This window comes from Miniopterus schreibersii (assembly GCF_964146895.1).
Source record: "Miniopterus schreibersii genome assembly, chromosome: 2".
In the NCBI taxonomy this organism is placed as follows: Eukaryota; Metazoa; Chordata; class Mammalia; order Chiroptera; family Miniopteridae; genus Miniopterus; species Miniopterus schreibersii.
In genome coordinates, this window is record NC_138102.1 from 153,622,388 (window position 1) to 153,639,019 (window position 16,632).

At 40.7% G+C, this 16,632-nt stretch overlaps 1 protein-coding gene across 1 annotated transcript in view; it reads left to right on the plus strand.

Moving 5' to 3' along the window:
- Window positions 1-16,632, plus strand: part of OVCH1 (ovochymase 1) — a gene marked incomplete at both ends in the record, with an annotated part of 59,711 nt that overhangs the window by 20,795 nt on the left and 22,284 nt on the right. Inside the window, 5 exon segments of the mRNA XM_081127796.1 lie at window positions 2,382-2,531; window positions 5,702-5,745; window positions 5,749-5,782; window positions 5,785-5,855; window positions 13,131-13,284. Of these exon segments, the coding sequence (XP_080983922.1) occupies window positions 2,382-2,531; window positions 5,702-5,745; window positions 5,749-5,782; window positions 5,785-5,855; window positions 13,131-13,284 (453 nt within the window).

Consider the following 16,632-nt stretch of genomic DNA (forward strand, 5'->3'; position numbering starts at 1 on the left):
ACCATTGGAAAAAATCTCAGATTTTTTTCCTTTATAAATGTGTGTTGCTCTGGCGTATGCTTTTCACACTGTGTTCTCTACCAAATTAAAGGATATTTGATGACTGCAAGCATAAAATTTCACTAGATATCGGGGTCTACATGATCAACTCTACAGTAATTTTTATTATTTCATTGTATTGTACACACTATTCTCTATATAAAGAAGTAGAGTGACTTTAAGAAATAACTTTTTTTTACTACCAAGCAATAATTTAGAGGGTGACTTTGAAATAAACTTTAATTCTCTCATTAGCGTGCGTGCAGATGATGACAGTGATCTGGCCACCGTCATGGAGTATCTCTGTCTGCAAGGTGCTGGCCAAGCTCTTTGCCTGCGCTGGCTCCCTTAGTGAAGGCACAGGAAACGCGTGGCCAAGTCAGACTCGCCGCCAGGGAACCGAGAGGAGCATGGCTGTGACTGGAGAGAAGATGCCTACGTGTATTAAGAACCTAATCCTTGGAATAAAGTGTATTGAAACATAATTTCAGTAACTTTACTTTCCTGAAGAAACACTTTCGAAAAATGAAAGAATCTCTAAGCTAAAGTGACAAAACATTCATGGGAATTGAGGGATTCTTTCCTTGGATATTTTTTCAGCTGGAAATCTTATTGTGGAGGATTAATGGATGTTGATTCGAGTTTTTTAGGGTATTTCTGAAGTATATAAAAATGCACAAATCTTAAACTTAGAGGAATTTTCACAAAGTGAGCACCCATGTAACCAGCACCCAGATGAAGAAACAAAGTGTTTCAAAAACCCAGCAGCCCCCTCTCGTGCTTCTTCCAATCTTCACCCCCCTAAAGTGATCAGTGAGTTCTAATGCTGATTTTTAACACCACAGGTGAGGCCTACCTACTTTTGAATTGATAATTTCTTTTTAACCTTAGTTTTATTAGTTCATGTGATTTCATAAAAGATGACAATTTGAGGTATATTCCTGTAAGATAATGTTTGGATACTTTTAACAGTAAAACACAGAACTGAAGCTACCACATTTTGAATGTAGGTGTTTTTTTTTATATATTCTTTTTTTTTTAAATATATTTTTATTGATTTCAGAGAGAGGAAGGGAGAGAAGGAGAGAGAGGGACAGAAACATCAATGATCAGAGTCATTGATCGGCTGCCTCCTGCACGCCCCCAACTGGGGATCAAGCCCGCAACCCAGGCATGTGCCCTGACGGGGAATCGAACGGCGATCTCCTGGATCCTAGGTCAAAGTTCAACTGCTGAGCCCCACTGGCCAGGCTTTTTCGTATATTCTTAACATCACTGTGAGGTCAAAAGAAGCGCTAACTTTTATTTTTCCTTCTCAACTTAAAAATAACCTGTTATTTGGTAAAGGCTCCAAAGACACTTTGTGGCCAAAAGAAGGAGGGAAGATACACAAGTAAGAACTCCTTCTAAGGTATTTCAGGAGGCTGTAGACCTTCCTGGTGGGAGATCACACAAAGGTGCCAGGGGACTGGCTGGGTGGCACGTGACTGAACTGAGCAGTGTCTGTTGGTAAAGCCAGGTAGGGTTAGCCAAAGGGCGAAAAATCTCATTTCATGTCAAACTTTTCTTTCTTTAGGAAAAATCATCCATTCTTTTGGACTGTTGTTGCTAGGGACCATGACAGAACCCTGAAAGAACCAACTGAGCAGATGAGAAATGTTTTTTAAGTTTGTTTTGCCCAGTTGGCATGGCTCAGTGGTTGAGCGTCAACCTAGAATCCAGGAGATCGTGGTTCGATTCCCGGTGAGGGCACATGCCCGGGTTGCGGGCTCGAGCCCCAGTTTGGGGGTGTGCAGAAGGCAGCCGATCAATGACTCTCTCATCACTGATGTTTCCTTCTCCCTCCCTCTCCCTTCCTCTCTCTGAAATCAATAAAGATATATATATATATTTTAAATTGTTTTGCCTGCACTCTGACTGTTGGACTTCCTTTAGCAAAACTATGTAATTAGATATTCATCTCCTAGTGCCCCTGTACATTTACAATTTATACCAACATTTAAAGATACAATTTGAGATCATGTTTTAATAGAGAATTAGGAGAAGTTGGTCAAGAAGTACAAATTCAGGTCCACGTGCAGAGGTCCACATAGCCTGGTTTCTCCAGGGCTTCCAGTCCTCAGAACATGGTTGATGGGCTCCTGCAAATGATAAACAGAAATCACCCTTTTTATGTAGTACAAAGTCATCTTCATTGCTGAGATTGAAAGGTAGAGACTGAAGATTTATTTTGGACTATTATGCAGGGTCGTAGTTTGACTCATTGACTTAATCCTGCAGTTCTCTTGCTTGCCACTGATGCAGGTGAGAAAGGCAAAAAAATGCATCCTGGTGCATTGAAGCCTTTGACGGACTGAGCTTTGCCACTGATGCCCTGAGCTCTCCTCTGGGGTTCAACTCTGTGGGGAGGCCAGTGCGTCTCCCCCACAGCTTGGAGCCTCTGTTCTCCTCTGAGACCTGTGCTGTGACTGGATGGGGAAGTATTAGTGAAGGTAAATATTTTACATTTGCAGAACTTTTACTGCAGGTTGTTAATTTTGAAAATTCCTCATGGAAATGATGTAAGGCAGTTTCTGCTTTAGCCTTTCTTCCTTCCAAAAGACAGAAACCGTGTTTTATTTAGTTGTAATCGGTGATCAAATTAGAGAATGAGCTGTTTTATATTTTCCCTTTAGGGTGGTTAATTAATTATGAGTAAGCTGGATCTGTAAAGGGTCAGATAAGTTTTTTGGGCTCTGCAGGCCATATGGTCCTTGTCACACTACTAAACTCTGCCATCGTAGCACAAAGCAGCCATAGACAATATGCAACACAATGGATGTGGCTGTGTCCCAACAGAAATTCGTTCATGAAATTTAAATTTCATATAATATTTACGTGTCTTGAAGTATTTTCTAATTTGGATTTTTTCAACCGTTTAAAAATGTATAAACCATTACTAGTTCCTGGACTGTGCTAAACAGGCCCAGGGACCGGGGATGGGGGTGGTGCTGGCACGGAATTGGTGCACTAGCCATGGTTTGCTGACTGCTGGGCTAGGTTGTTGAGAGCTTAAAGCCGTGATAAGATACTGCTCAATCCGAATGGGCCAATGTTTGTGTTTTGCTTCTTTTCACTGTATGCGATCATTTTCCTTCACATCTGCCTTCTGTTGCTGTATCGTTTGGGATCTGTGAGCTTGAAGGAGAGGGGATCTCTTTTTGTGTACAGTATTCATGTTCACAGCTACTGCACTCCCTTGCAGCCAAATTGCATTTTCCAAAAACCTTTTGCAACCGCCATCTGAGGAGAGTTTTATCTTCCCTATTTTGCAAATGAGGAGGTTATGGCCCAACGATTTAGGACACTTACTAACATCCCATGACTAATAGGTATCAAAGCTGGGATTTAAAAGCAGCCGCGACTCAGCTGATAATCACTGAACTCCCAGCCTGACTTGGGCTCTGTGTGATTTGGCCTCCACTCAACTCTCCAACTTCATTTCCTTCTTTTGTCCCTTCAGGCACCATGGTCTTCTTCCTTTCTCTTAAATACTAGTTCAGAAGCTCTGCCCTTTTTCTTCCACTTAGAACACACTTGTTCTAGTCTCCCAGCTGCCTCCTCCTCATTTCCTTCTCAGCTCAGCTGTCGCTCCCCTTCAGACCGCTTGCTGCCGCAGGACTGCTCTTCCATCGCTTACTTTCTGCACTACCCACTTTTATCGTCTCGTTGCACATAAACATTCTTCACATTATTTTATGTGATCACGTTCTACATCTCATCCCTTAGAGTAGGAACCACTGAGAGGCCGATCTCTGTCTAATTCAGCATTCTCTCCCCAGAGCTAGAAGGTTACTTAGATGAAACAGGAAATATTTATTGACTGACTGGCTTCAAAGCCCTTGAATAAATATGCCCATTCTCTAACACCTTCACCCATTGCCACCTCCATGACCACCATATGGCTGAGAGGTGGTTACAGTCTTATCAAAGATGAATCCATTCTTGGCCCTGGCCAGTGTAGCTCAGGTGGTTGAGCACTGTCCCATGCACCAAAAGGTCTCTAGTTCGATTCCCAGTCAGGGCACATGCAGAACAGGTCTGAACTTAAACATGCCCACGTTTCAGACTTTATCCCCAGTAGGGGGCTTGCAGGAGGCAGCCAATCAATGTTTCTCTCTCTGCCTCTCCCTCTCCCTTCTCTCTAAAAGAAATAAAAGCATATTAAAAAATAAAAATTAAAAACATTTTAAAAAGATGAATCAATTCTTTCAATCCCAGAGAAAATGAGTTCTCGATTTTGAGACATGGTAAGCAACACTGATGGGATGGGTGGTCCCTGAAAAGAGGAGCTTAAATACATTAAATTGTTTACGTGTTAGATTAATACATCAAAAAGAGCACAAGATTTAGAGTCAGACTGAGGCTGGAGTCCTAGCTCTGTCCCATAGGTGCTGTGAGATCACATTTTCAGAGTTGTGGCTTCTTCGTGTGTGAGATAGCCCACCTCACAATGCTGCTGTATTATTAGGTTGGAGTAAAGCATTTATAAATATCACCATACTATATAAATGTAAGGTAATTTTTATTTTGTCCAAAAAGTATTAAGGCTATAAAAAGTAAACTTAATTTTTTAAATGTCATGAATCTAAAGTGATAGAACAAGTCATGCAGAATACATATTGGAGTTCTTCTATATGGTGACGGGAGAAGATTTGACTTTAGATGGTGGACACACAGTTCAATATACAGATCTTATAACATAGAAACTCACATCTAAAACCTATATGATCATATTAACCAATGTCACCCCAATAAATTATTTTAAAAAGGACCTACAAAAAAAAAAAAAAGAATACATGTTAACCCAGGCCTGCCTAAGGGTCAGTTATGAGAAGAAAAAAATTTTTTTTAAATATATCTTTATTGATTTTAGAGAGAGTAAGGGAGAGGGAGAGAGAGAGAAAAACATCAATGATGAGAGAGTCATTTAATCAGCTGTCTCATGCATGCCCCCGACTGGGGATGGAGCCCACAACCCGGGCATGTGCCCCGACCGGGAATTGAACCGGGATCTCCTGGATCCTAGGTCAATGCTCAACCTCTGAGCCACGCCCGGCCGGGAGAGAAGAAATTCTTTAGTGTTCATTATTAGTGTCATTTTAAATTGGAGTTGAGTTTAAGTCACAGTGACAATTGAGGGAAAAAAGGAATACAATTTTGGTTTATATTAGGTAATCATAAAAACATATTGCTGTCCCATATTTATAATATATATTCACATAATGTATTTATCTGTATAAATATGTAATCATGTCAACCACATATAACACCAATTCATATCTTGTTGAATTCTCTTTCTGAATTCTTATGTAGCAATATTTGAAACTCTAAAATTTAAATTGGAAATAAGCTAGAAAAAAAGCGTTTCTGGTCTTGTTCTCCTGCCAATGCATTCCCTTTGCAAAGATGTCACATCTGGAAATGAAGACACCCTGCGTGAGACACATATCCTTTGATTCAATACTCTGCAGCAGCTCAGGCATGACTGATTGTAATTATGTTGGTGCAGAGCGAGTCTGAACTTAAATATATATATATATATATATTTTAATATATTTTTAACGTAATTTCTTGCTCACTTCATTATTAAGTTCTCTTTCTGAATCTGCTGCTTAATTAGTTGGTGGCCTGGCAAGTCACTTGCAGCAGATTCAAGTGCCCGTGTGAGAAAGAGAGACCTGCGGACACACTTATTACTCTGCTCGCCAGGGGGGATCACAGAGAAGATGATCTGCGCTGGCTCTGCAGCGACTGGAGGGAAGGATTGCTGTCAGGTGAGATGATTATGACTCTGCAGAGGAAGAGAGAAAGTTGCCATATGCTAGAGACTCTCCTTACAGGGGAGGAACGACTCTCAAAACCGCAAACAGCTTTTCCCTGTTAGCCGGTGCTTCACAGCACCCTGCCACATCCCCTCCCCCAAAGCCCAGCGGACCCCAGGAAGAGCGGGCCACGGGCAGAGTGGTTGCTGTGTCCAAACTTGCCGAGAAGGCAGAGAGGGCGCAGCAGCCTACAGCCCCGAGAGCAGGTGGGTATGGGGGGGGGGGGCCCGGAGGTAGGTGACAGCACCACTAGTCTGGCCTGCAGGGGGAAGATGTTTTCGGGTAAATTGAAGGCCTTGAGAAAAGAGAACAGGCCAACAGGGATTCGAAATTAGTGCGTCCTATTTACAGCTTAAGAGTTTGTTTAAAATTGTTATAAATCTCCAGTGCGCTCGCCCTTGATTTTCCACCAGAGATTAAAATAAAATAATCATGAAGAAAATGAGAACCTTTAAAAAATGTTTTTAATATGCAGTGAAAAACAAATCACAAAGCAACGCTTCCGTTTCAGTGATATTGTGGAGGCCCGAAGCTGTAGAGAGGCCCTGGGGGCAGGCATGCTGTGGGCAAGGCCAGAATGGGCGAAGGGAAGGGCCGAGGGGGCCCAGGGAGCAAAGCCAGCAGCGCTGCGCCCCCCAGGCACCCAGCCCGAGGCGCCCCGGCCCTGCGCCCGCTGCCTCAGCCAGGCTGGACCTGAGCAGCCGCCCCAAGGGAAGCTGTGATTCCTGGTCAGGGCACAGGCCTGGGCTGCTGGCTCCATCCCCAGTAGGGGCGGGCAGGAGGCAGCCCATCATGTTGCTCCCTCCCCCCTCCCTACCTCTCTCTGAAATCAATAAGGAAAGAAGGAAGGAAAGAAGGAAGGAGGGAGGGAGGGAGGGAGGGAGGGAGGGAGGAAGGAAGGAAGGAAGGAAGGAAGGAAGGAAGGAAGGAAGGAAGGAAGGAAGGAAGGAAGGAAGGAAGGAAGGAAGGAAGGAAGGAAGGAAGGAAACATGAAGAGAGAAGGGAAGTGGTCCCTTCTTATCACTGAATATAAATTTATTGCACTTAAGCCCTTTCACGGCATCAAGCGCTACTCAAATTCTGTTATATGTTGAGTATCTTAACTTGCATTCCCCAGGAGCACACCTGTGACAAGTGCTCGGGTGCAGTGGCCTGTTAGGAAGTGCAGGTCACCGGTAGGAAAGTGAGGAGCAGGTATAGGGAAGGGAAGGCGGCCAACCCAGGATGTGCTATTAAGTCACCTGCAGCAAAACGCTGGCAGTGACACAAAACACACTAAGAATATCGATCCCCTCTGAGGGCTGAGGGAGCTGGGGTATTTATACCCTACTTCCCCAGGGTCACAGTTCCAGGGCTGCAGGGCAGGCACTTCCTACACTTCTGGCCTGCCTCCCAGGTGGGGGGGGGAGCCCCAGGCACAGAGCCAGGGTGTGGACAGGAAGATCTGAGGAATATAGGAAGGGTGCTCCTAGGGCTGCTGAAGGGCATAAAGTTATATTATAAAAATCAAATAGAAAAGTCCTCTAAATTAATGTATTCATACTTCCCCTTTTGAGGGATGGTTTTTCTCTGCTTTGAATCAAGAAAATCACAAATGGCCCTACTGTTATTGTCATGCTCAACAGCATGTAACATTGGAGGAAGACCTTGATCTGCATAAAGAGAGCAGAGAACTGGGGAGGGAATTAGGTTCATGTCAGAGGTGACCCGCATATCATGATCTCGGTTGGCACTTATTCTTTTATTTTTAAATTTATCTTAATTGTTGAAAGTATTACAGATACCGCCCCCCCCCCCCATTGATCCCTGTTTCTGCTACATCCAAAGGTCACTTTGACTGCAGCACAACCAAATTCACAGGGTGATTTCAGAAACTTGCTTTGATAAAATGGACTCAACTATATTGGCTAATTGATTTTTACCCTCTTGGGAATGCTCAGAAGTATTGGACCCGCAGATGTAATTTCTCATCCAGGAAGGTGAAAATAAAAATGCTGGAGTGGAGACATGAGAGTTTCAGGTATGCAGTGTGGAACCCTATGGTGCTCTGCTCCCAGCAAATTTCAGATTTTAGATTTTTTAAAAATTTCAAAGTATTTGACCTACAAAGGGATCTGTGTCATCCCAGAGGGATGTATGTCCCACTCCTGCTGGCTTTTCCAATCAATTTTGTACTTCTCTCCTCTTGCTTACTGTATTTCAGCCACAGTGATTTCCTTCTCACCTCCCCACTTGCCACATACTTGCCCAAGTTGGGGCCTTAGCCCGGATATCAATTCTGCATAAATACTATTCCTCCAAAGTTTTAAATATCTGGCTCCTTCTCATCCTTCATGTATCAACTCAAAGGTTATTGAAATTGCACATACACACATGCACGTGTAAGCACACACACACACATACCTACCCATGTTCGCTACATGTCACTCTGAATATTTCCTTTATAGCTACTATCACCGTCTAATTTGGTTATGCCCTGTCTTTCTCAGAATGCCTAGCTCACAACAGACATTGCATAATTTTAAAATAATTAATAGATACCATCTGTTTATTGAATATCATAGGCTAGGCCCTGTGATAGGCACTGGCAATAAAAGAGATTAGACAGCCTCTTTCTGTATCAAGGAATGTTTGTAATTGCCAAAAAAATTCTATATGGAGTATGTGTTGGTACTGAAGGAATGAGTGATTTAAAAAGGAAATCACCTGACTTGACACATCAGACTATTTTCTAATGGGAAAGGGGTCTTAAGTATAATCTGATTTTATGTGGGAAAAAAATAGGCCCCCAAAAGTGTTAATTGTTCTACATCACAGACTAGGAAACCTATCTTCTTATTCCCAATTTAGAATTCATCCTGTGAAATTCTTTATATAAAATAGACAGGTATATCAAATATGTCTTCAGCTCAGTTTATTTTATAAAAAGACAATTAAATTAAGGATTTAGTCAGGTCCTAAATACCTTTGCGTCGGAAAAGGGGAGGATGATTAAAAATCAGAAAGGTAGAAAGGCTACCTTAAAAAATGCAAATCCTGTTTTAAGGTTTGATGATTTTTCAGCTTTATTAGATATAATTGACATAACGTTGTATAAGTTTGATGTTCGATGTGATAATTTGACACACTTACATATTGTGAAATGATTAACACGGTGGTTAGTTAAAACCACTGTCACCTCATATAATTACCATTTTGTTCTTGTGCTGAGAACATTTAAGATCTACTCTCTTAGCAACGTGTAAGTATACGATACAGTACTGTTAACTAGTCACCATGCTATACATTAGATTCCCAGAACTTGTTAACCCCATAACTAGAAGTTTGTGCCCTTTCACTAACATTTTCCCATTTCCCCACCCGCAATCCTTGGTAACCATCATTCTACTCTCTGTTTCTAAGAGTTCAGCTTTTTTAGATTCTACCTATATCATACAGTATTTATCTTTTGCTGTCTGACTTTTTAGTTAGCATAATGTCCTCAAACACCAATCATGTTGTTCCAAATAGCAGGATTTCCTTCTTTCTCATGGTTGTATAATATTTCATTTTATGTAATACCATATCTTCTTTACCCATTTATCCTTTGACAGAAAAATATCAATATATCAAACTAAAATGCATCTGTACATCAGACGTGGCTCTTTCCACATATGACTACTGTGAATGCTTCAGTGGAAGTGCAGACACCTCTTTGACATCCTGTGTTCATTTCCTTTGGGTGTATACCTAGAGGTGGCGTTGCTGGATAATATGGTAGTTCTATTTTTAATTTTTTGAGGAATGTCTATATTACTTTCTATAGTGGCTGCACCAAGTTACACTCCCACTAACAATGCACAAGGATTCCCTTTTCTCCACATTCTTGCCAAGACTTTTTATCTTTTGTCTTTTTGATGATAGCCATTCTCACAGGTAGGAGTTGGTATCTCATAGTGGCTTTGATTGACATTTTCCTCATGGTTAGTGAGTTGAAAAGCTTTTCATGTACCTGTGGGCCATCTGTATGTCTTCTTTGGGAAAATGTCTATTCAGAGCCTCTGTCCATTTCAAATTGCATTGTTTTTTGTTATTAATTTATATGAGTTCTTTATATATTTTGGCTATCAACCACTTATCAGATATATGGCTTTCAAATATTTTTCTCCCATTTCATAAGCTGTCTTTATTTTATTGTTTCTTCTAATGTACAGGTGCGTTTTAGTTTGTCATACTGATTTTTGCTTTTGTTGCTTATGCTTTTGGTTTCATATCCAAAAAATCATTTCTTTTTTTTTTAAAAAATATATCTTTATTGACTTCAGAGAGAGGAAAGGCGATGGAGAGAGAGATAAAAACATCAATTATGAGAGTCATTGGCTGCAGCCCGCAACCCGGGCATGTGCCCTGACTGGGAATCAAACCCTGATCGCCTGGATCCTAGGTCGACGCTCAACCGCTGAGCCACGCCCAGCCGGGCCAAAAAATCATTTCTAAGACCAATGTCAAGGAGCTTTTCTCCTGTGTTTTCTTCTAGGGGCCTTATGTTTAAGTCTTAATGCATTTCAGTTTAATTTTTGTGAGTCCAAATAGGGGTGCAATTTCATTTTCCTGCATGTAATTTTCCAGTTTCCCCAGCATCATTTATGGAAGAGATTACCCTTTCCCCGTTGAGTACTTTTTGCTCCCTTGTCAAATATTAGTTGACAGTATTTGTAAAGGTTTCTTCTGGGCTGACAATTCTGTCACCTTGGTCTATGTGTCTATTTTTTATGTCAGTACCATACTGTGTTGATTACTGTAGATTTGTAATATATTTTGAAACCAAGACATTTGAGGCCTTTAACTTTGTTCTTTCTCAGGATTATTTTGGCTATTTGGGGTCTTTTTGGTTTCATATGAATTTTAGAATTTTTTTTTACTTCTGTGAAAAATGCCACTAAAATTTTGATATAAACTGCATTGAATCTATAGATGGCTTTCATCAGTGTGGACATTTTAATAATATTAATTCTTTTGATCCATGGACATGGAATAGTTTTTAATTATTTTTGTCTTCCTCAATTTCTTTTGTCAAAGTCTTATAATTTTCAGCAGAGAGCTTTCACCTTCTTGGTTAAATTTATTCCTAAGTATTTTAATCTTTTTGATGCTATTGTGCATAAGATTTTTAAAATTTATTTTTCATATACTTTGTTCTTAGTGTATAGAGACAAACTGATTTCTATATGTTCATTTAGTATCCTGAAACTTTACTCTATTTGTTGATTAGTTCCAATAGTTTCTTTGTGAAGTCTTTAGAATTTTCTATAAATAAGATCATATCATCTGCTAATACAGTTAACTTCTTCCTTTGTGATTTGGATGCCTTTTTCCCCCTTGTCTGATTGCTATGGCTAGGACTTCCAGTATTATACTGAATAGCAATGGTGAAGGTCAGCACCCTTTTCTTGTCCCTGATCTTAGATTAAAAGGTTTCGCCCGTCTAGTGTGGCCCAGCGGTTGAACGTCAACCCATGAACCAGGAGGTCAGGGTTCGATTCCTAGTCAGGGCACATGCCTGGGTTTCGGGCTCCATCCTCAGTAGGGGGCAGCAGGAGGCAGCCCATCCGGGATTCTTTCTCATCATTGATGCTTCTGTCTCTCTCTTCCTCTCTCTTCCTCTCTCTGAAATCAATAAAAACATATTTTTTTTTAAAAAGGTTTCAACCTTTTACTGTTGAATATGATGCTAGTTGTATGTAGTTATATATAGACTTTGTTATGTTGAGGTATGTTCTGTTTATACCCAGTTTGTTGAGAGTTGTGGAGTTTTTTAAAATCATGAATGGATGTTAAATGCTTTTTCTGTACTGATGACATGATAATGCTATTTTTAATTTTCATTCTATTAATGTCACATTTATTGATATGTGTATGTTGAGCCATCCTAGTGTCACTGGAATAGATCCGACTTGATCATGGTGTGTGATCCTTTTGAATTTAGTTTGCTGGTACAGATGCTCCTTGACTTATGATGAGGTTACAGCCTGATAAATCCATCATAAGTTGAAAATCTAATTAAGTTGAAATGCATTTAATGTATCTAATCTACCAAATATCATAGCTTAGCCTAGGTTACCTTACATGTTCTCAGAGCACTTATATTAGCCTATAGTTGGGCAAAATTATCTCACTGACACTGCCCAGCATTACTAGAGAGAGTATTATACTATATGTCACTAGCCCAGGAAAAGATTAAAATTCAAAGCACAGTTTTTACTAAAGGCATATCCATCCTAAGTCAGGGACTGTCTGCATTTTGTTTAATATTTTTACATCTATGTTTATCAGGGATACTGACCTGTGATTTTCTTTTCTTGTTGTGTCCCTATTTGTCCTGGGTCTCAGCAATGCTGGGCTCATAAAATGAGCTTGGGTATGTTAGCTCCTCTTTAATTTCTTTGAAGAGTTTGAGAAAGAGTAGAGTTAATTCTTTAAATGTTTAGTAGAGTCATCAGTGAAGCCATCTGGTCCTGGGCTTTTCTTTGTTGGAATGGTTTTGATTACTGAGCCAATCTCCATACTTGTATTAGTCTGTTCTGATTTTCTTTTGCCTCGTGATTAGGTCTCCGTGGGTTGCAGGATTCTAGGCCATGCGCTCTGCTTAATGACAAGGATATGTTCTGAGAAATGCGTCATTAGGCGATTTCATCTTTGTGCAAATATCATAGGTTGTACTTACACAAACCTAGATGGTCTAGCCTACCTCTGTAATTGTGTTATACTTTTACACGACTGGCAGCACAGTGGGTTTGTTTACACCAGCATCACCACAAACGTGTCAACAATGTATTACACTACTGTGCTAAGTTAGGTACGACGTCATGAGGTGATAGGAATTTTTCAGCTTCATTATAACCTTATGGGACCACCATCATATATGTGGTTTGTCATTGACCAAAATGTTGTTTTGTAGTGCATGACTGTATTTCTCCTAGGTGGTCCAATTTTGGTGTATAATTATTCATAACAGTCTCTTATGATTCTTTGTATTTCTGTGGTATCAGTTGCTATGTCTCCTCTTTCATCTGTGATTTTATTTATTTGAGTGTAAATATTCTAAGGTTTACAAATTGACAAAGAATAATTTTTTTAGAAATTCAAGAAATGTGTTAGGAATAAATTATTGATTATTCTGATTCCAAAATTGAAGCCAGGAGCTCTGATTAAAGAAAACTTCTGGACCGCATTTTCTTGGTGTTTCATGGAGACTCTGGTGGGCCATTAGTGTGTGGACATGGAGGCCCCTTTGTCCTTTATGGCATCGTCAGCTGGGGAGCTGGCTGTGCCCAGCCAAGGAAGGCAGGCATATTTGCCAGGGCAAGTGTCTTCTTGGACTGGATCCAATCCAAAATCAAAGGTGAATGTCTTTCAGATATTATGAAAGCAATACCCCTTTCTTCATATTTCTATCAGCATGAGGAAAGAGAAGACTGTAAGACAGTATTTTATTTATCTTAGTTTTGAAATACATTAAAATGCACATTAAAGTTCTGTAAGAATATGCTCTCCCTTGGACAGAGTTAAGGTAAAACTGACTTTTCCTGGGGCTGTTGTAATCCTAGATATGCATTCTCTTTTAACAAAAGCTGCTTTGATACAATCTACATGCTATCTTCAGGCACACATTTTTATTTCCTTTTAACCCATTCTCTCCAGATACAAGTTTCTCTTTACTTCAGATAAATAATGAAAGCAAACCTTAACAAGGAAACAATTGCCACCACTCGCACCTTCAACAGACAATGCATCTGGGCTGGGTAATGGATGTTCATGTTACCTCATTAATACAGCTAGTAAGAATTTAGCAAAAAGCATTTCATGCCTGGGTCCCATTATTTTCTTTGGAACACTATAAACTCTGTGTTTTTATTCTGTCAGGTAGTTCCAGGTGAAAGAGAGGAGAGTTGTTTTTGTGATTGTGATCTGGGGATCTTTTCTACCTCATAGATATAATGGTCACAGGGAAAGAAAAAAAAAAGACCAGCATCAGGGTTAGTGTCTCTCTCATTTCTCCCACAATTGTTAGTGTCTTTTGCAGATAGGATTTTGAATTTTAGTTAAGAGCAAATAGCAGTTGGAGAATTAGAAGTCTGTAGTAGACTTGTAGAGAGATGCAAGTTCTATGATACCATCAGTCTTGGTTTTCAAATGGTCACGGGTCATTCCCCTTTTATCTCTCTCTGCCCCACCCATCCCCACATGCACTCAACCCCAGTAGCCAAACTAGGATGAGTTGGAGGAAAACTGAAGAGAGTACAAGAGAGCGGGTGGGGAATTGTTAGAAGGATGGCTTCAGTAGAAGAGACGGAGATGGAATCTAGTGCTCAGCTGGAGGGGCTGGTCTTAAGTAGGAGCAAAGCACAGTTCAACCATAATTGCCAGATGGAAGGCAGAATATTTAGTCACTGATACAGGCGTATGGGTACATGTGGGGATGGGAGCTCCTGGAAGTACTATTCTAATTGCTTCTATTTCCTCAGCAGATGAAACGGGGTTGTGAAGGAAGGTTCAAGGGTTTTAAAAGAAAAAAAGAGAAAGTATGAAATAGTTCTCTATAAAAATGGCAAAGAGCTTGGACTGGGGAAATGAAGTAGGGTTACTGGGCCGCATAAAGGCCTCTGAGATGAATGATTATACATTTAGAGGGAGACCAGCCAGTTAGGTCCATTGTATGTTTTCCCCTGGAGACACTGGGGGGTACCACGGAGATGCAGGGCAGGGTGAGAATCGATTCAGGTCGAGTGGGTTGTCCCAAGCATGCAGGAGTATAAGGGGATTGAGAGTATGTGTGAAGGAGGGATTAAAACAATGGACCCTTGGAATTAAACCAGGAAAAGGGCGGACAAGGAGGGGAGATGAATTAGGGACAAAGAGGAGGTGATGGGGTGGAAGAACTGCAAGTCTCAAAAGGTGGAAGGAGTGTTGGAAGTAGCTGAAAATATAGAAGTTTGTGGTTAGAGACAGTGGTGCTTAACACCAAGATTGTGAAAGGCTTGGGGTCTCTGCTCTAGGGCCTGGCCGCTGGTAGAAGGCTGAGGTCGGGTGGGGGAAAGTTGAGAAACTGAGAAGCTTCAGTACTGGAATCATCTATACAGCTACTGAAATCAGCGAGGCCTGAGGGAGGAATACTGTTGGAGAGAATGTCTGCTAAGGCCTAGGAATGGGGAGAGTCACTCAGAGACCAGCTGCGGGTGACATGGTCCCACAACACAAGGGTCAAAGAGTCAAAACAAGAGTCAAGGAGTCATATTTAGATGAAAAGGAAATCTGGAATTGGGGTTGACATGGGAGGCAAACTTAGATCCAAGATCCCAAAACCTAATGATTTCAGGGGGTTGAGTTAAATGAATAATGTCAACGGATTCCTAGGTAATTTAATGCATGTAAAGCACTTAGAATAGAAAGGGCATGACCAAGGAAAAGGGTCAATAACTGGCGGTAGTGGTGACCATCTGAGGTATTCTTTGAACTGTCCCATTCAGGCTATTAGAAAATGAGCATTGTTAAAATGTAGAGAAGATATTTCTCATTTGCATATGTTCAGAAATTCGTACGCATGCCAAAGAACTAGAAAATTTTGCATATGAAAGGGCATTGTTTTATTTTAGTTCTATGACTAGTGTATGAGATAAAATGTTAGGACAATGCGATATTTAACACCCACTCTTACCGGGCTTGCTTTTTACACAAGGGAATTAATGGACCTTAGCTATGGTTTTTTTATTGTTCCCGTATATAAAAAGCAGTGACTGGTTGGGAATCCATGACTTTATAGGATTTGGCTCCCTTTCCAGGAAGATTTGTCATAGAGGATTCATGTGGAGGGGGGAAAAAAGATTGAAAAGATTGGAAAGATATGTTAGGACCAGCCTGTGGAAGACCTTGCAAGGTGCACTACTTCAGTTGCTTTGAACAAGGAGAGAACTCAGTTCTTTTGTTTCATACGCTATTCTCAGATTGGAGGGCATGGTGGGGGAAGGTTAGAGAACGGGAAATCAGTTAGGTTACTATTAAATCAAAGTAGACCTCATAAATCTATAAATAGAATTAGATCACAGTAGCCATATAAATGAAAAGCAGAATATGCCAAGACATAACAGAGGACTGGGCGATGGAGTAGAATCCTGAATTCTAGTGGCGTTTTATTTCCTTTCTACCACTCTTCCTCTCTACTGTTCATAAAAATATATTTATGTCTGTGTCTCCTTGGTTAGATTATTAATTTCTCTACACAGAACACATATGATAATGTACAGTATATATTATTAACTAATACACATTAAAATGTGTTTATTTGATTACAGAGGATTTCAATATGTAATTGCCCAGGAGATTTTTATCAAGGGACTAAATAGCCATAGGGGAGGAAGGAAGCGCTAAGGGTGTGACCTGAAGGAGCCCTGATTGCAAAGTCAGTGGACCAGAGAGCTGCTGGCATCTGAAGCTCTGCAGGTGTCCCTGCAGGTCGAAAGGTGCCCTTGAACTAAAGAGCAAGCCGGAGAAGCAAGAGACATTCAAGTGCTTTCAGCAAATTCTCCTTTTCTTGACCTCAATCACAAACTCCGTGAATATAATCATTTGTCCCGGTAGGGTAAACGCTCAGTGAAATTAGTGAAGATTTTAGGAACAGATCTTCAGCTGCATCTCAAAGAAGGAAAGGAATAAAAACATGCTGGGGGTAAGAGCGTGTAATCCACTGTGCATT